Here is a 20730-nt window from a genome sequence, read left to right on the forward strand (position 1 = left end):
TACAGTCTGAAAGCTTTATCTACTTTGTCTGACAAAAGCATTCATAGTAGAATGATTATAAATGCAGTAGTTAATGTAGTTCATTTGGGTGAGTGGAATACAGGATTTCCTCATTAATTGCTCCAGTGTGTATGTAATATATAATATATAATTTTATGTGTTATATATTACATACACATAGTTTGTATTTAATAGGTGGTGGTTTAACCATGGTAGTTTCTATACTCCCTTTCAAAATTACAGAATACATACTGAGGAATTGACTTAGAGAGTAATGGATTTAATGATTTACAGGAATTGTTTTGGAGCAAATCAAGTTTCAACTTAGAGGAAATGGGTCTATCTTACAGTAGTAGTGATGTGTTCATAATTTGCTATTTGCATGGTATTAAGACTCTAAAGCTTGAATTTGCCTTGTCCAAATCTTCATTTCATGGTAGTTTATGTAAGGAACAAGAGAATGCCCATGTAGTTTTGATACTGTTTCTGAGTGGGGAGCAGGTCATATCATTTCTATACGAGTGAGAATTACAGTATTCTAATTGATTGGAGAAAATTTACTTAGCATCCTACCTGAACCCAGGAAAGTTTGAACAATAAAATAATTATTTTTAGAAATAGTTTCAGAATGACCCTCAACTTTATAACAGTAGTTGGATTGGCTAAACCTCAGTAAGGCTTCATTATTGCCATGTTAAATGCTTTTGTTGATTTGTGTGGACAAGAAAAGAAAGCTAATATTATGATTCCTTGGTGGTGAGAAACACTTGAAATAGTACAAAGAATATGATATTAGTATCACCATTGTCTGAAGATTCTGAGAATGTAAACTTTGAATTTATGCCTCTCCCCACCCGGAATAAGCATATTCTTCCAGGAAAAGGCAATGAAAAACAAAATAAAATTTCTTCTCGGACCTTTGAAAGTTTTAGTGGCTAGTGTAGTGTTTTCATGTGATAGATTGAGTTTTATGCACACAGGTGGACTGGGTGGTTATGGATCAGGAGACAGTGAGGATGAAAGGAGTGACCGAGGCTCTGAGTCATCCGATACTGACGATGAAGAATTACGGCACAGAATCCGGCAAAAACAGGAAGCTTTTTGGAGAAAAGAAAAAGAACAGCAGCTATTACAAGACAAACAGATGGAAGGTAATCTTAGATTTGCGTAGCTTTTGTATAGTTTCATAGGTGCTTTTATGTGTGGGTTATGCACATTAGTGACTTACTTTGAGTCACCAATAGTAAGTGAGTATCTGGTTAAGGAAGCAAATAAAAGCACTTCCCCTTGGAGTTATTTAAACAAGAGCAAGTTCAGATTTGATTTCTTTGCTTCATGTTCACGGTGTCTTCTGTCTCTGTTGTGTGAGTCTAAATCTGCCTGTCCCTGTACCTGTGTCTCTCCTTGGGTGGCTGATTATCTGTGTATCTCTTTCCCTAGCAGAGGGCTTTACTCTGTATTTATTGAACAACACATAAAATAGCCACTCGGAAAAGAATGGGATACTGTGCAGAAATCTTTAACTGAGTTTTACAAGGGATCAAGTCACTGGTTCTAACTGATCCCAATGGACCCAGATAACAAAAATCGCCAGTCGTGTGTGCCCCCCCCCCCCCCCCCCCCCCCCCCCCCCCCCCCCCGGCAGCTGAGGACCAAACCTGGGGCCTTTCACTTGTTTGGCAACTGTTGTACCACTGAGCTAAATCCCCAACCCCACAGACATCACTCTTTATCATCTAATGTCCATAACTAGTTGTTTGCAACCTTTGTGGTCAATTTTAGGAAGTTGCTTTCAACTCTGTATTTGCTGCTTTCAGCAGGTGATTCAGCAAATAATACACGTGTATAGTCTGGGTCAGGGGAATGGAAGAGTAGTAATTTAAGATTACAGCTTTGCATTGGCTTAGGTTGTAAAAGTTGATTGCATGGGAAATCCAAGACAAATGAGTTGATTGTTACATTTTCCTTTTAAAAGCAGGTTAAACAGTCTGAGTACGCATTAGGATAGCAGTCTTATGTCTTAAATGACCTCAAGGTGTGTTACTAACTTTGTCTGTGAGGTCCAACAAAAGTTCGAGTCTCTTAGAATGTAAGAGATAGTTTCATAATATTGTATCACCACAGTTTTGTAGAAATATGTAGGATAGAACTGGAGGCTCGATTGTTAGTAATATGTGATAACAGCTGAGATTAAGATCATGTTGTATTTTTTATTTTGTTTCAGTTTGGTGTAGGAGCCATTCATCCCCGTGATCATTAACCAGGCTATCATGTTAAAATTGTTGCAATGAAAGTAGACTTTTGTAATGAGTGAGTGTATTCATAAAACTGCTGAGACAACAGCTAGATATTTAGGGAAAATAGAAGATTAGAAATACTTTATTTTTTTAAAAAAAATTCCTTCCATAAGTACAGTTTTTAAGTATGTGTGATAATATTAAGAATAATGAAAGGGTATTAGGATTTAATTTTTGAAAAATATTATTTGGATATCTCTTAGGAAATGACTAAGCATTGTTAACAGAATCACTGCTTGTCTCTCTCTCCTATTCTTTTGATGTTGGGTTTTTGGTTATTTTGTTTTGGTTTTTGGTTTTTGGTCTTTTGAGACCTGGCCTCTTTATGTAGTCCTCCCTATCCTGGAGCTCACTGCATACTAGGCTGACCTCTCACAGAGATCCTCCTGCCTCTGCCTCCCAAGCACTGGATTAAAGGCGTGTGCCACCACACCCTACTGCTTATCTCTTCTTTACTAGTACTGGACAAAGGGGAAATCTTTTCTTGTGTCATATGTACCCCTTACTGGACTGTCTAGAATAGCAGGTAGCTGACTGCACGTGGCTGCTGAGTACTTGAAATGTAGCTAGCCCTTAACTGAAGTGTTGACACTGGTAGACAGTGCTAAACTTCAAAGATTTTCTATAGGGAAAAAAAGTCTTGGTTCTTTTTGACTCAGTGAAATATGGAAATTAATTCTACTTTACTTTTACGGTTTTACGGTTTTAATGTAGCTGTTAGAAAGCTTTTAATTACTTAGGTGGTTTGTACTCTAATTCTATTAAAGATGAAACTATTTTTATAATTTGATAGTGTTAAAATTTCATTTCTTAATTTAGCTTTTCTGTGTCTTTTTTTGTCTTTTTCTGTTTCAGAAGAAAAGCAACAAACAGAAAGGGTTACAAAAGAGATGAATGAATTTATTCACAGAGAGCAAAATAGTTTATCACTGCTAGAAGCAAGTGAAGCAGACGGTGATGTGGTTAATGAAAAGAAAAGAACTCCAAATGAAGCTCCACCAGTTTTAGAGCCCAAGAGAGAACATACAGGGAAAGAGAAGGAGCGAAGGAGCAGGTCAGGGAGCAGCAGCAGCGGCAGCTCCAGTAGCAATAGCAGGAGCAGCAGCAGCAGCAGCAGCTCCGTCTCCAGTTCTTCGTGCAGCTCCAGCTCAGGCAGCAGCTGCACGTCCTCCCGCTCCTCTTCTCCTAAAAGGAGAAAGAGACACAGTAGGAGCAGGTCTCCCACAGTGAAAGCTAGACGGAGCAGGAGCAGGAGCTACTCTCGCAGGGTTAAAATAGACAGCAGCAGTAGGGCTAGGGTGAAGCTAAGAGATAGGAGGAGATCTAATAGAAGTAGCCTTGAAAGAGAAAGACGAAGAAACCGGAGTCCTTCCCGAGACAGACGTAGAAGCAGAAGTCGCTCGAGGGATAGACGAGCCAATCGTTCCAGTCGCAGTAGGAGTCGAGATAGGCGTAAAATTGAGGATCCACGTGGAAATCTTAGTGGGAGCAGTCATAAGCATAAAGGTGAGGCTAAAGAACAAGACAGGAAAAAGGAGAGGAGTCGAAGTGTAGATAAAGACAGGAGGAAGAAAGATAAAGAAAGGGACCGTGAACAGGACAAAAGAAAAGAGAAACAGAAAAGGGAAGAAAAAGATTTTAAATTCAGTAGTCAGGATGATCGGTTAAAAAGGAAGCGAGAGAGTGAGAGAATGTTCTGCAGGAGTGGTTCTATATCTGTTAAAGTCATACGACATGACTCTAGACAGGACAGTAAGAAAAACGCTACCAAAGACAGTAAAAAGCATTCAGGTTCTGATTCTAGTGGAAGGAGCAGTTCTGAATCCCCTGGAAGTAGCAAAGAAAAGAAGGCTAAGAAGCCTAAACATAGTCGGTCGCGCTCCATGGAGAAATCTCAAAGGTCTGGTAAGAAGGCAAGCCGCAAACACAAGTCTAAGTCCCGATCAAGGTAGTATACTTTTGAAAGTATTTTGTCTGATTTGTTTTTAAAGTTTTTGAATTTATTCAAATTGAAAGTGTCCTTTCTCTCTCTCTCTCTTTTATAAACTCAGTTTGGTATTTGTTAAATATTTTTAATTAACATTAGAAATCCTGTATAACAGTATTTATTTATATTGCAGATTTTAAGTATAATACATTTTTATTTTTAAATTTTGTCTTTTCCCTTTTTTTTTTCCAGATCAACAACCCCTCCCCGTCGTAAGCGCTGAGGAATGATGTGGCAAGAGTGCCATGATGCTGTTTTTAAAAATTCCATGAGTTTTAAGGGCTTGTCTCATTATAGAGGCACATTGTGGCTGTGGAGGTGAAACCAGATTTTTTTTTAATTGTGTAAATAGATGTCTTTTTCCAAATGCTGCTCCAAGTTAATAGGATTTCTTTGTATTACATTTTTTCAAGACATAGTACATAATAAGACTATAAATATGCCATTCTCTTTCAGCTGTAATGTTCTTCAAATTATTCTTGAATGTACTGTGATGTCAATAAAGCTCTTCAGTTCATTTTTGTTAAACTCTTGCACCTTAATTTTATGATTTTAATCTAAGGAACGTACTTTTATAAAAAGGCAGCTGAAGTTTTGTATCACAGGTTTTAAAGGTTCCTCACATCTTCCCCAAAGAAAATGGTTTTAACCTAATAATAGTTTGTCAAAGTTTGTAAATTATGCCCATGGACTTTTGTCAAATTCCAATTTTCAGGGTGTGGGAAAGGGCCAGAAAATCTCCTTACTTTTCATTTGAAGGCATCTGATCAGCTTCCTAAACTTCTGGGGGGTGGGGGGGTGGGTTAGGTTTCAAGTAATATATTCTCTATGTGTATAAAATGTGATTCACTCCTGTAAAATGAAATTGCTGCAAACAATCAGGCCATTGCACCAGTAGAATTGTTTGTAATGAATATTTGACACTAATAGTCAAGTCTGGAACTATATAGTCACTCCTGTTTTACATGCATAACACCTTGGGGTTACCATAGAAATAGGACTTAGGATTCAATATATTTATATTTCTAAACTATAATATGGCCTCAGCTTAATGGAGGAATACTATGTTATGCAGGATTGTGTCAATTACATAACATTGAAATGGTCTGATTTTGTCAGTTTCCAAAAACTGACCAGTGGTCTAGTGTGAGTCACGGCTTCATGAGTAGTAGGCATTTTGACAAGTGCTCGGCTGCCTCAGGGTCTGAGTTTTTAAGATGATACACTTACGCATCGGTAGTTGAATCTCTGGAAACAATGCTTTTCAATTCTAACTGAAAAAGAGAAGTGCAAGTGCAGAACACAGAGAAGTTTTAAAGTATTATGCTTTCTTACCAACAATAGTTCATTTTAAAAATAATGCTGGATTTTTGCCAAGATCAGTGTTTCCTTGAAATGAAGACAGAAATAGATTTGTGTGCGCTTGTACCTCGACATAGCATCTTAATTTTGAGCAGTTATGCATTTATCTAAAGGAAATAAATCTGTGAATAAATGCATGTTTACCAAAATGGCTGTTTACAGTGCATTTAGTTCCAATATTTATAAAGTTGCCATTTCACAGAATAAATAGTTTGGAGTTCTATATAGTTTACTCATCAGTAACACCTGGAGACAAACTATGTGCAATATTTTTTATGTAGGTGAGCTAACACAGTGTACCTAATTGAAGAATTCTGATTAATTTGTAATAGATAAGTTGTATAAAATTTTCATACCTTAAAGTGTTTTAGATCAATCTTCAAGTGAAATATTATTTTCAAAATAAAATTCTACTGAAAAATTCTGCTGGCTATGATACATACATTTTTAGACATACAAATGAGAGCCAAAAGGAATTTGCCAGTTTTATTTAATAAATTGCATGCTTTTTATCATTAAATCTGTAATTTTTAAAACAAACTATTCATGATTATTAGTAGATACACCTGTATTATGATTGTATTTCCATCTGTCATATTTTTATGGAAAGTTTATTATTTATTTTACATGTGACATAGTGTTTATCTGAGTGGGAAAATAATTTTAGGATAGGGCTTGCATAATTTAGGGTGTGAATGCTAAATCATACATGAAAGCTAATTAGATATAAACTTTGGTTATGAAATCCTTTTAAAAAATGATGCTTTCCAAAAATAAATAACTCCAGTATTTGGGACATTCAGTCTGAATTGGTTAATGAGAACTGTTTTTAAGAGATTCTCTTTTGAAAATCTAGATAGATGCCTCAGTGGTTAAGAGCACTTGCTGCAGCTCTTCAAGAGGACCCAGGTTTGCTCCCCAGCTCACAAGTTCCCAGGTGGCTCACAATCTGCTTTAACTCCTGGCCCAGGGAGTAAGACACTCTCTAGCCCACACATTACACACACACACACACACACACACACACACACACACACACACACACACACACAAACACAAGCATAGATTAGAGTGAGCAGTGGATTGATTGTCTTCAGGGCTATTTTAAGTTGCCTCAGCAAGTAAGGGTGCTTGCTGCAAATCCTGGTGACCTGAGTAATCCTCAGACCCAAATGGTGGAAGGAGAGAACCAACTCTGAAAGCTGTTCTTTCATCCCCTTTTCATACCTTAAAGTGTTTAAGATCAATCTTCAAGTGAAATACTATTTTCACTTTAATAATATCATTCTGAATATTAATATTGTTAAACAAATAATATTGTTCTGTAACCCTCCCACACTTGCTTTGTGCATGCCTGCACATACACAGTAAATGTGGGGGGAAAAAAGCCTTTTAAAAGATTCAGCATTCTCTAGAGTAGGAATTAAAGTGTTTTTGTGGAATATGGGTGGGCCCCACGGGGTGGGCCCCACCCCATTAAGATAGTGTGATTTGGAAAAGGAAATTAGAAGATTTCTTTCAGGCCCCACATAAATATTGTGCATTTTTTCATTAATGTGTATGTCTTCTGCCTTTGTAGACTGTCTTGTTGACTACTTTTTCTTTGGTTTTTCAAGACAGTGTTTCTCAGGTTTCTCAGGCTGTCTTGGAACTTGCTCTGTAGACAAGGCTGGCCTTGAGCTCAGAGACCCATCTGCATATGCCTCCTGAGTGCTGGGATTAAAGGCATGTGCCACTCTAACTGCCCGGCTTAAAAAACCTATTTAATGTATTGAAATTTCTAAACTGAACTAATTATAATGAATGTGTATTCTCTGTGTTAGGGTGCCCAAAGAGGCCTGAAAATGATGTTAGATGCTCTAGGTAGGGAGTTAGAGGTGGTTGTGAGTCACAATGTAGATGCTGAAAACTGAACTTGGATCCTCCTTAGCCATTTCTTCAGTTTCCCTTTAAATTCAGTTTTAAATAGAATTTGGCAGGATAGAGTTTCTCAGAGTTGCCAAGTAATAGACTTTTTGAGTAAATACAAAAACTCATTCAGCTGAGTGGATATAGTCAAAGAATAAAACTTTTATAGACACTAACTTTTACAGACATTATAAACATTCATTTTTGATGAAAAACTGTAGAAAACACTATGAATGTAAATAGGTGTTGAGTTTTCTAAAACATGTATAAGCTAGTTTACAGCTTGTTCATAAGTTAAACCAGAGTTACTCTAGGAAATTTCTGCAACAGTGGCTACATATTGCATTACAGTCATGCTTTTATTTCTGACACCGTTCAGGGTTAATTTGCAGAAAACTTTTTGTTGATGTGCTGGGGTCTAGAAAGCTCTTTGCTTCCTACTAGTATTTAAGGCACATCACCTTTTTGCCTTTGTTGATATGAAACTGGAAAGGCAGTGGAGCTGTGTAGTATACATTTAATGTAAGTACAATCAATTTACTAAAAGTCCTTAGAATTTTAACCATGTTTGCACCATTGACTTTCCTTGGATCTGTCAATCCAACAAAAACATAAGACATGTTAACTTTTCTATAGAACTTTCTGCCTTCATTTGGAGAAATGGTCATATATCTCCAAACGTAGGAACTCTGAATATGGTACAGCAGCTGAAAAGTCTGCAGCTGCTCTTCCTCGGCTAATATTTTAGCTCAGGAGATGTAAATGAGAGCTTAGTAAATCTCACTGATTCAAAGAATGACACTGCGTGTCAAAAATGTAGAATGATGCCCCAAATTTTAGAAATTTCCTATGCTTTTATGAGGAAAGGCTCTTTTAAAAAAACTGCCTTGTTTGCTTTCTGTTGATATGATAAAACACACCCACTGCTCTTCCAGAGGTCCTGAGTTCAATTCCCAGCACCCACATGGTGGCTCACAACCTTCTGTAATGAGATCTGGTGCCCTCTTCTGTATACATAATAAATAAGTAAATCTTAAAAAAAAAAAAAAAAAGCAGTTTGAGAAAAGCATTTAGAGATTTTAATCCATTATTGAGGGAAGTCAGGGCAGGATCTATAAATTAAAGCTGCTTACTGTCTTGCTTATTCGGCTTTCTGATACAACCCAGGACCACTTGCCGGAGGGCTGGACCCTCCCACATAAATCAATCAATATTCCCACTTACAAACCCACCATCCACTCTAATGAAGGCAGTTCAAGTGAGGCTCCACATTCCCTGGTGACTAAAGTGTCAAGTTGACAAACATGTGCAGTCAGAATTAAAACGTTATATACTGATCTTTGTCTACACTGAGTGTTAAGTTTCCTGCTACATATGATGTATCCTGTACAGAATATTAGATCAGTTTCAGAAAATGTACTTTAATTTGGACTTTTATTGTCTGTGATACTTGAGTGCCTTGGAAGAGAGAGTTCTGCTCTCGGACGAAGTGCGTCCATACTTAAGTGATTTCGAGTATTAGAGTAGGGTCTTTCAAGAATTCACACGTCTCTGGGGAGATACCTGGTAAATATGAAATCCAAACAGTGAAACGTAGGGAGGTAAGTAGGAATAGAAGATCTTCATGGCCTTTTTAGACTATAAGGAAGATTTTATTGTTTCATTGACATAATTCGGTAGATGAGCTCGAATTATTCAACAGTGGCCACAATTCACATTAACTGTATTGTAAATTCAAAAACCGGCAGCAGATGGCGAGTGTGGGCATCGGAACCATTCTGTTGGGGGTTTGTTGTGAGGAGGGACCGGAAAAGGAGTGGAATTCTTGTCGCGATGTGGAGAGGTCGAAGGCTGAGCTCTGGTGGGGTTCGTTTTTTAGGAAAGCTTGGGTTTGGGTGTCCCAGCGGAGTAGCCCAGCCTCCTCGTGTAACTTCATGGTCGGGTGAGTGTCGGTGCGGAGGTTTTTCCCGGAGCCTTTCATTGCCGCTGGCGGCTCTGCGCAGGCGCGGCAGGCAGCGGAGGGCAGTCGCGGGCTCCGTGCTTGTTCAACTTAAAAAGCGTGCTTTGCGGCCACCGTCCTCACCCTGGTTGTCCTCCAGGACTAGGTGTTGCCCTCCCCAGTGGCTACGATCCTCTAGTTCGCAGAAGCCGAGACAAAGCTGAGAACTAAGGATCTGGGCGTCGGAGAGCGTTTCCCGTGGACCGCCGCCATGTAGCCTATGACCCTTGTCCTGTTTAAACCCTGAGTTTCAGGCCCTGGGGCACCAGCATGCGACTTGCTGGGGCCTGGAGGTGTCTCTTCCTCTCCTTACCAGATCAAGAAAAACACACCTGCTGGTCACATAGCACTGTGTCACAATTTGGTTGCTCATTGTCTTACCACCCCTGCCAAAGAATTTAAGGCATTTGTGCTCATTTGTTTTGGTTTTGGTTTTGATTTTCTCTGTCTTCACAGCCTAGGCTGGCCTGGAACTCAGTCCGTAGAGTAGGCAGGCCTGAACTCACAGAGATCTGCCTCCCGAGTACTGGGATTAAAAGTGTGTGCCTCTACTGCCCGGCAGCCTCGTTTATGCTCTTGATGAATAAGAATTCATCCCTTGGAAATAAGATTTTTTTTTCTAAAGTAACTAATTGCATTTGGTGCTGTAGATTTTGAACTTTCAAGTAGTAAGCAGAAAAGTTCATCCTTTACATGAAAATGACTATTATATGGTAGAGTGGTAAGATTGATAATTTTAATATGATAATAAAGGCAGCAAAGCCTTAAATCCATTTGTACTCACTTGAAAAAATTATTAGGATAATTTTAAGAGAGCAAGGCATAAATCAATATTAGTCATAAACTTGGGAATACATATCCAACGTTAGCAAATTTTAGGGATAGGTGATTTTGTGTCATTTTATCATCTTTTATATGCTTTTATTTTCTAAATTTATTTTTTATTTTTTTTAAAGATTTTTATTTTATGTGTATGGGTGCTTTGCTTGCATGTGTGTCTGCACCATTGCACCATGTGGGTATCTGGAGCTCTCAGAGGCCAGAAGAAGGCGTTGAAACCCCTGGGACTGGTGTTACGGATGGTTATGAGCTGTCCTATCGCTGACAGGAAAGAAAGCCAGGTGCTCTAGAAAAACAATCTGAGCCGTCTCTCCAGTCACACACACACACACACACACACACACACTGTAAGCCTTTATAATCAGAAATTTAAAAAAGAACCAATAAAACCTACAAATTTTGTAGGACGAACATGTGATCTGTGCTTGGGACTAGGGAAAGTCTTGAATGAGGTAGAGAACAGATGTGTTTGGAGGGCAGGAAGAAAGCACAGCAGTGGGATCAATTGTGGTGGTATTGTGTTCCCCAAAATATTGTGCACCCTAATAAACTTATCTGGGGTCAGAGACAGAACAGCCACAAAATTAAACATAGAGGTTAGGCAGTGGTAACACATGCCTTTAATCCTATCATTCCAGAGGTAGAAATCCCTCTGGATCTGTGTGTGTTCGAGGCCACATTGGAAACAGCCAGGCATGGTGACACACGCCTTTAATCCCAGGGAGTGATGGCAGAAAGATATATAAGGCGTGAAGACCAGAAACTAGAAGCATTTGGCTGGTTAAGCTTTTAGGCTTTGAACAGCACAACTCAACTGAGATCCATCTGGATGAGGACTCAGAAGCTTCCAGTCTGAGGAAACAGGATCAGCTGAGGAACTGGCGAGGTGAGGTGGCTGTGGCCTGTTCTGCTTCTCTGATCTTTCAGCATTCACCCCAATAACTGGCATCAGGTTTGATTTTATTAACAAGACTCTTTAAGATTCATGCAACAATTATTGATTTAGGACATGACAAGTTCATGAAAAGCCATGTATACTCCCAGAAAGCGACCATCTTGAAACAGTTGGAACTCACTATGTAGGTCAAGATGGCCTCGGACTCAAGAGATTTGCCTGCCTCTGCCTCCCAGGTGCTTGAATTAAAGGTGTACATTGCCACACCCAGCTTTTTAATGTGTTTGCCCTGTGTGTGAAAGTGTCTATGAAGGCCAGAAGAGGGCAGCAGAGTCTCCACAACAGGAGTTAACAGGTGTTTGTGAGCTCCCCAGTGTGGATGCTAGAAGCTGACTGGTGCGTACATGGTTGTTCACAACTGTCTATAACTCCAGTCCTAGGAGATTCAATAGCCTCTTCTGACCTCCGTGAGCACTGCAGACATGGGGTGCACACAATAAACATGTAGGCAAACACATAAAATTAAAACAACTCTTAACCAGTCTGAGGTCCGCCTGGGCCCTACCATTCCAGGACAACTGGAATACACTGAGATTCCCATCTCAGAACAACAGCAGCACAAACAAATAGCAACAACAATAATGAGACTGTGTGGAATGTAAGATAAGTATGTAGACCACAAAAAGACAAAAGTAGTATGCAAGTGATCATCATAGTTAAGATAGTTTACCTCACCAATGATGAATTAAAACTACATTAGTAAACCATTTTCACCAATTATCAAGGATAAAAATATTTCATTAACATTGTGTGGGTGGTCAGTGTGAGGCACCAGGCACTAGACACTCACTCACATATATTGTCTATAGGGTTATAAATTGATTCAGTGTCTGTGAGTGGCAATTGCAAACTTGTAAATGTGCACACATTTGGACTTTTTCTTTGGTATTTCACCTAAAGGAACATATAGAAACTTATCTATTCAATTCAATTCCATGGTTTGGTATTAGAAAAAAGAAAAAAACCTAAATGTTCATTAATAAGGAACTGCTTGAATAAATTATAATAACGCCAATGCAATGGATCACTGTCCACTTCTTAATTAAGCAAAAAGAACCTCTTTATACAATATTATGAAGTGGTTTCCGAGAAAAACTGGTAGATTTTTTTAAAGCAAGCTGCGAGAATTCGTGCATGTTATGTCAAACGACAGGAATTGATACATTAAAGTCATTGCATATATATAAAAGGTTTCTGGAAGCTTGCAAACAAATCTAGTGATGCTGGCTGCCCTGCCCACAAGGAGAGAAACTGGATGGTGACAGTAGACTTGGAGAGATAGCATGTAGTGGACTTTAAGATTAAAAAGGGAAACTAAGTAATTTAAGACCCACAAATTGTAACAAACAAACAAACAAACAAACAAACAAACTCAAAATGATATCTAGGCTGCTTCCATTCCCTGGCTATCATATACCTTTGGGTATATACCGAGGAGTGGTGTGGCTGGGTCTAATCCTGGTTCTGTTTCCCTCTTTTGAGGAAGCTGCACACTGATCTCCACAGCTGCTGCACAAGTTTCCCTGAAAGCTGAGGTTGTGGAATACTTTTTCAAGCTTTATTGGCCATTTGTATTTTTGTGACTATCCCCCCTCCCATGTATCCATTTTGTGTGTTTGTGGGCACACATCTGGAGGTCAGAGGATAACTTACAGGAGCTGATTCTCTTCGCCATGTGAGTCCTGGGGGAAAACAAGTTTAGTGGGAAGTGCCCTTCCCATTGCTGTTTTGTTTTTGTTCTTTTCTGTTCATTACCTTGTTTGTGATTGAATGATTTGAGGAGAGGGATGATTAATTTGTGTTGTTCTTTATATATCTTGGAAATATATTAATTATATTTACATATTTAATTAATTAATCCCTTGTCTATACATACATTTTCTTTCTTTTTTTTTTTTGTAAAATCCTTCTTCCCATTCTGTAGTTGTCTCTTCACACTAGTGTTTATTTCCTTTGTTGTCAGACACTCTTAATTTCTCATAACCCCATTTGTCAGTTTTCCAGATTTTCTGTGATATTGGATTCCTGTTCAGAAAATCTTTCCCTATACATTGCACTATTTTCCCCATGTTTTCTTTTCAGCACTTTAGGGTTTTATGTCTTAAGTTGAGAACTTTGCTCTGTTTTTAATTTTGTGCAGGGAGAGAAAAATGTGGACCACGTGTCCCTCTGCATGTGAGAGTTCAGTCTCCCCAGCATTTGGTGAAGAGGTTGGCTTTTTTCCTATGTAGGTTTTTGTCAGTGTAGTCGACAGTTAGGCGGCTATACCAATGTAGTTTATTTCTGCATCCATTTATTCCATTGGTCTATGCATCTGGTTTTTGTTTTTGTTTTTTTGTGTGTTGTGTGTGCCGGTACCATGCTATTTTTGTTCTTGTGACTCTGTAATATAATTTGAGATTAGATATTGTAATACCTCCAGCATTGTTCTTTCTGTTTAAGGTTGCATTCGTTATTTGAGGACTTGTACTTTTACATAAATTTTAGGATTGCTTTCTCTAGTTGTATGAAGAATCTCATTGAAAAAAATTTTTTTTTTTTTTTTTTTTGAGACAGAGTTTCTCTGTGTAGTTTTGGTGTCTGTCTTGGATCTCACTCTGTAGACCAGGCTGGCCTTGAACTCACAGGCCTGGCTCTGCCTCCCAAGTGCTGGGATTAAAGGCGTGTGCCACCACTGCCCAGCTTTTCTCATTGGAATTTTGATGGAGATTGCATTGAACCTTTCAGTAATTGCTTTCAGTAATACAGACATTTCCACCATAGTGATTTGGTCTAGCTATGAACATAGGAGATCTTTCCACCTAGTTCCTTTTTCAATTTTTTCAGTGTTCTAAAGTTTTCACTGACACACAGATGCTTATATTATTTATAAACTGTATGGCCGTGGCAGGCTTCTAGGTATCTAGGTCTTATATCTTAAATTAACCCATTTCTAACCGGGCGGTGGTGGCGCACGCCTTTAATCCCAGCACTCGGGAGGCAGAGGCAGGCGGATCTCTATGAGTTCGAGACCAGCCTGGGCTACGAAGTGAGTCCCAGGAAAGGCGCAAAGCTACACAGAGAAACCCTGTCTCCAAAAACCCCAAAAAAAAAAAAAAAAAAAATTAACCCATTTCTATAAATCTATACCTTGCCACATGGCTCGTGGCTTACCAGTATCTTATGTATTGGTACTCATGGCAGAGGCTGGTAGCGTCTCCCTGCCTTAGCCTTCCACTTTCCAGAATTCTCTTCTCTGCTTGTCCTGCCTATACTTCCTGCCTGGCTACTGGCCAATCAGCATTTTATTTATACAGAGATATCCACAACAATCTTCTCACTATTTTGGTTAGATTATTCCTAGGTTTGTTTTAAGTGTTAGTGAATGTGACCCCCTTTCCCACGCCAATTTCTCAGCAAGTTTATTATTGACATATAAAAAGTCACTGATTTTTAAGAGCTTAGGTGATACCTTAGTGAATAGGTGCAGTGCTTACTGTGAAAAAAACGTAAGGCCCTAAGGTGGGGTCCCCAGCACCCATGAGAAAAGATAGATATGGTGGCATGTGCGTGTCATATGAGCACTGGGAAGGAGAGGTGACACAGTTGTGGGGCTCACTGGTCAGCCAGTCTAGCCGGTTGATGAACTACAGGTTCAATGAGAAACCCTGTCTGAAAAAATGAGGTAGAGAGCAATTGAAGAAGACACCAGCATTGGCCTCTAGTTTCCATACATACATGCATGGACATGCATACCCACTCACATGAATATACTACCCATACATGCAAGTGAAAAAATATAAATAAAAGCTACAACTTTCTCTATGTTGATTTCCTATCGTATTTTTTGCTCAAAGCATTTACCTAAGAGCTTTCTGGTGCGATTAGGGTCTTTTAAGTACAGATCATGTAGCCTACAAATAGTGATAATTTGACTTCTTCCTGTCCTATTTGTATCTCTTTGTTTTTTCTCTTTCTTTCTCTCTTTCTCTTCCTCCCTCCCTCCCTCCCTTCCTCCCTCCCTCCCTCCCTCCCTCCCTCCCTCCCTCCCTCTCTCTCTTTCTTTCTTCCAGGGCATGGAAGAGTAAATAACTTATAATTAAAGTTATACATTAGCTTAGGTTGTAGAAGCTGATTACATAGGAAATGCAAGGCATGTAAGGCTGGTTTTTACATTGTTGTCCCCCCCCCCATCCCCCTTTTGGTTTTTCAAGACAGGATTTCTTTCTGTAGCCTTGGCTGTCCTAGAACTCACTCTGTAGCCCAGGCTGGCCTTGAACTCACAGAAATCTGCCTGCCTCCCAAGTGCTGGGATTAAAGGTGTGCGCCACCACCACCTGGCTTACACTGTTCTCTTAAAGGCAGGTTAATCTTTGTTCTTTCTTATGTCTTATTGCTCTAAGACCTTAAACACTCCAGTCATAAGAGTATAAAGAGTGGACAACCTGACCTCATTCCAGATTTTAGGGGCAGTCTGTTTTTCCGGATTGAGTATAATGTTGCTATAGGTTTGTTGTATACAGCCTTTGTTCTGTTAAAAGTTTGGTCCTGAGTTAACTTCCAGTAACCACATGGTGTCTTCTTGATGAATAGAATCTACCTCCCGAGTTATGGGAATGCTCCCTAAACAGCTAGTGGGCTAAAAAATGTTTACTAGTCCCTGAAAGTAGAATGCATGGGTCAGTGTCTTAAGCAGGCTGTGGCTTCAGTGGTATAGGCTTTGTTTTGGGCAATATGACATACGTATGAGACTCAGCTGTCTTCTAGAAAGAGCTTGTAGGAGTAAGGGAGGAATTACATTTTTTTTTAAAGCAAGCAAACAAACCCCCAAACATGCTGTTTCTAGCCTCTGAATAAGTCATTAATCTGGGAGGGGGGGCAAAAAAGGGAAAAAAGAGAGATGTAGGTGTGTTGTTTCTCACAGTTGGCAAGATTCAAGTGAAAGAGAGTGTAGGTTGAATGTGTGCTAAGAAGCCCTTCCTAGGATTCAAAAAGTTGGAACCCCTGGGAAGAGCCACATAGTAAGAGAGATCAAGGTAAAGGTGATAGACAATAGCCCTTAGGTCCAGTCTTTAATAAGAGAAGGAGAAAATCCATGACTGATCATGTAGTTAGGGACCTTAGGAATGGCTCAATCCAGGAGACGATGCAAAGGAGTATTCTGTCTCTCAACTGTGTGGCTTGGAAAAGACTTTGTTTTCAAGACAGGCTCTGACTACGTAGCTTTAGATATCCTGGAACTCACTATGTAGATCAGGCTGGGCTTGAACTCACAGAGACCTGTAGGCAGAGTTTTTTCCTCCTGGGAGCTGCTTCCAGATTACCACACAGAGATTTATATTAATTTGAAATGCTCAGCCAATAGCTCAGGCTTATGACTAACTAGCTCTTACATTTTAAATTAACCCGTATTCCTTATTCTGCTACATGGTGGTTCCTTTATTAGCATGGCACATTCATCTCCTGTTCCCTCTGCATCTGGCTGGTGACTCCTGACTCTGCCTTTCTTCATCCCATCAATCTCAGTTTGGCTTTCCTGCCTAACTTTATTCTGTTCAGCTATTGGCCAGTCAGCTTCTTTATTAAAGCAACCACACCGACATATATTCACACAGTGTACAGAAGGATTATTCTACAGCAGAGATCCACCTGCCTCTGCCTCCCAAATACTGGGATTAAAGGCGTGTGCCAACACACCCACTTCTGGAAAAGACTTTTGAACAAGCAATGAAAGCCTGTCACAGTCTTTGTCTTACAGCTTCATGAGCATTAATGGGATTATTCTGAGTGCTGTAGAGGCAGAGAAACTAAATAATAGAACCATCTGTCCTTTCTTTTCTTTTTTTTTTCTCGAGACAGGCTTGCTCTGTGTAACTTTGTGCCTTTCCTGGAACTCACTGTGTAGCCCAGGCTGGCCTCAAACTCACAGAGATCTGCCTGCCTCTGCCTCCCGAGTGCTGGGATTAAAGGCGTGCGCCACCACCGCCCAGCCATCTATCCTTTCTTTAGACAAAGGCTGAATAACCTGAAGCAATACAAGAAGAGCCAGTTCCTGGTGGACAGGCTTATTACAAGCCATTAGGAACACTTGGTTATTCCCCTAAGATCCGCAGGAAGATCAGGAAATAGAATACAGTATGGGAAAGACATGCATTACCAGGGAAGTGAGAACAAGAGAAGTGGGATTGATGTCCAGTTCTTCAGGCCAGACAGAACTATGCCCACAGGAAAGTTAAGGAAGTCGATTCAGCAGGGGCTTTAGTGGCTTTGCCGAATCCTATGTTAGGCTCGGCTCTGGCAGCCCTGAGTGGTCTAGCCTGGCGTCTTGCTAAAGCACTGAGGAGATAAAAGAACAAGAAAGCAAACAATGGGGCCAGTCCCTTAGCTGAAACTGCGTACTGCAGCCCTGTGCCAGCTGGAGTTCCTTGGGGGAAACTGATGAAAAGCCGAACACTGTGCTGGTGAGTGTTTGGAAAGCTTTAAAGCTTGACTGGCAGTTCACTAAAGGCTTGCAAAAGCAGATGGAAGACAGGCATGTCCCCACTGTACCCCTTGCTAAGGAGGAAGACGATGTCCTAGAGTTGTCTGAATTAGGGTCATATTTAGGGAGCAGGGACCTTCTGTGGCGTTACAGCTTTATTGGTCTGTTATTCATACATACATACACACACACACACACACACACACACACACACACACACATACACACACACACAGCAAATGGACTTTGGTGGAATGCCTCTCATTCCCTTTCTGGGCTGAGTAGACATTTGTTTGTGTCTCCACAAGAAAACTCTCACATATCAGAAGGTAAAGTCAAAATACTACCAAGTATAGAGAAGGGCGGAAAAATAAAGAAGAAAAATGACTCCCCCTAATTGGATGGGGGAAAGGCATAAATAAAATTAGATGAAGTGAAGAGAAATGAGAGATACACACAGAGAATAAAAAAAACCAAGATGGCTGAAGAGATGACTCAGTGACTAAGAGCACTTGTTCTTTCAGAGGATCTGGGTTTGTGTCCCAGCACCTACTTGGTGGCTTACAACCATCTGTAACTCCAGTTCCAGGGGGACAGATGCCCTCTTCTGACCTCTGTGGGTACCAGACAAATGTGGTGCACAAAAACACAAATAGGCAAAACACTCATACATGTAAAATAAATAAATAGGTAGGTAGATTGTAGTTGGAATTTTCTTTGGGCTGCCAACTAGCTCCCAAATAAAGACAGGAAACTTATTATAATTACGAATGCCTGGCCTTAGCTTAGGCCTGTCTCACTGACTTTTTAAACTTAATTTGCCTCAGGGCTTTTTACCTTTCTTTCATTCTGTATATCCTACTTTGCTGCTTCCTCCATGGCTGGCTGGCCCCTGGCATCTCCCTAGTGTCTCTTTCTTGCACCTATCACCCACCGCAGCCTAAGTTCCTCCTCCTACTTACCCTTCATGCTGGAATTCCCACCTACCTGTACCTTCTCTCACTGTTGGCTGTTGAGCTTTTTATTAGACCAATCAGGTGCCTTAGGTGGGCAAGGTAAAACAGCAACACACCTTTACATGATTAAACAAATGCAACACATCTTTGCATAGTTCAACAAATATTTCATAACAATAAATAGATTAAATAAATAGAACAAGAAGATGATGGAGGGTTAGTAAGTTGGGTCTTGATACCAGGCCTAACAACCTGAGTTGGGTCCTTGGAACCCACATGATGGAAAGAGAGCCAACTCCCAGAAGTGGGGACACACACATGACACACACATACAGAGAGAGAGAGAGAGAGAGAGAGAGAGAGAGAGAGAGAGAGAGAGAGAGAGAGAGAGAGAGAGAGAGAGAGAGAGGAGATTGAGAGAGATTTCTTCTGGTTCCTTAAAATTTGGAGGCTCCTAGTCCAGTGCATAGAGAGGGAGGGCCAGGTGAGCTTGGGGGCTCTTGTCTGTGTTTTGATTCTTTGTGTACCAGAAGCCTCTGCTTGCCGCAGTTAGCTTTGCATTCTGTGGCCAGGGCAGATGTCATACATACCCTGCAGAACCTCTCCAGATGATACAGTACAGGGCAGCTGCTTTAGTTTGTGGGTGTCTCCCAAGTGAGTTGGGAGGTGACCACAGCACTGGGATGAGTGAAAGCAGAGAACCTGTTGCCCTACCTGCGAGGCCTCCAAAGTATTCAGCACCCTGCTGGAGGGGTGTCACTGTGGTATGGTATACCCCTCTGGAACTTCAGAGTTGATGGACTTCAGCAGTGAAGGACAGAGAAGGGTCGTCAACACTGTGTCTCCCCACTGACCTCACTATCAGAGAAATAGTTGATGAAATCTGGTTCTGACCACTGAGGATAGAGCTAGCTTGCCTTATGCACTTCCCACCCTGAACTAGCCTCCTGCTCCCTTGACATTTTGGCTCATCTGGTCCTCCTGCTTCTTATAGCTGCCTCTGGGCCATCCTTCATACAGGAGTTGTGGCAGGCTGAATTGGAGTTCCCCAGACTGTGGCTATTCCGCAATATGGCTCCTGGAGTGAGTCCATTTTTCCCAATATGGCACCTGACTGCTGTCCTCTAAGGAACACAGGATGACAAAGTGGGGTTTTTCTTTGGTGCTGCTAAATTGTGCCTCAGAGGAACCACAATCTCACCAACCTGTCGCTGAATTTGAGGCTGTTGACCTGAGGGTGGGACTTCCTGGCTCTTATCTGATTTACATTTTGGAAGCAGCTGGAGCATGGCTGGGGCGGTATTCAGCTTGCCTATCTGTGGCAGGTTTTTTTATTTCTATTCTATTCTAGTTTCTTTCCACTTCATGGATTTCCAAAGCATTTCGTCTATTTCTCTTTGGAATAAAGCCTCTTTTCCCCGTTATTCTGACATTCTCCGTCAGGTCTCATAGAAGTAGCTTCTAGTCTGCTGTCTTATCCAAAACTCCCATTGATGTGTTTTCCGTAACTATAATTTTGTCATTTTGTAAGACAAATTGCTAAATGGTCTTATTAATAAAAAACCCAGAGCCAGATATTGAGGTGAAAGCTGGAAGATCAGAGAAACAGAACAAGCCACAGCCAACCTCACCTTACCAACTCCAGAGAGAGCTACTTCCTATATACTCACATCTACATACCTTTCTGTGCTCTGCCATCTTACTTCCTCTTTCCGCCCAGCTCTGTCACTTCCTGTCTGTCTATATAGACCTCCAAGACCTCTGTGGTTAGCTAGTGCTGAGAATAAAGGCATGTGCCACCACGGCCTGGCTCTGTTCCTAGTGTGGCCTTGAACTCACACAGATCCAGATGAACCTAGGATTAAAGGTGTGTGCTACCACTGCCTGACCTCTATGTTTAATATAGTGGCTGCCTTTTTCCTCTGATCTTTGTGAGTTTGAGGCCAGCCTGGTGCACATAGTAAGT

General features: G+C 40.5%; 2 protein-coding genes across 6 annotated transcripts in view; both read left to right on the forward strand.

Moving 5' to 3' along the window:
• The window catches only part of Pnisr (PNN interacting serine and arginine rich protein), a 28238-nt gene extending 23426 nt beyond the window's left edge, over window positions 1-4812 (forward strand). For all 3 annotated transcript variants that reach the window (XM_028878001.2, XM_037202470.1, XM_028878002.2), the window contains 3 exons: window positions 981-1151; window positions 3153-4245; window positions 4477-4812. In XM_028878001.2, coding sequence (XP_028733834.1) covers window positions 981-1151; window positions 3153-4245; window positions 4477-4507 — 1295 coding nt within the window. In that variant the 3' untranslated portion in view covers window positions 4508-4812. The remainder of the gene's footprint in view (window positions 1-980; window positions 1152-3152; window positions 4246-4476) is intronic.
• A 3820-nt stretch (window positions 4813-8632) lies between these two features.
• Coq3 (coenzyme Q3, methyltransferase) overlaps window positions 8633-20730 on the forward strand; it is a 29520-nt gene continuing 17422 nt past the window's right edge. Inside the window, exon 1 of one of the 3 annotated variants that reach the window (XM_037202471.1) lies at window positions 8633-9496. In XM_037202471.1, the coding sequence (XP_037058366.1) occupies window positions 9235-9496 (262 nt within the window). In that variant the 5' untranslated portion in view covers window positions 8633-9234. Of the gene's footprint in view, window positions 9497-11255; window positions 11280-20730 lie in introns of those variants that run through there. The other 2 variants (XM_028878000.2, XM_037202472.1) reach the window with 2 other exon arrangements.

This window comes from Peromyscus leucopus, chromosome 2 (assembly GCF_004664715.2).
Source record: "Peromyscus leucopus breed LL Stock chromosome 2, UCI_PerLeu_2.1, whole genome shotgun sequence".
Classification (NCBI taxonomy): Eukaryota; Metazoa; Chordata; class Mammalia; order Rodentia; family Cricetidae; genus Peromyscus; species Peromyscus leucopus.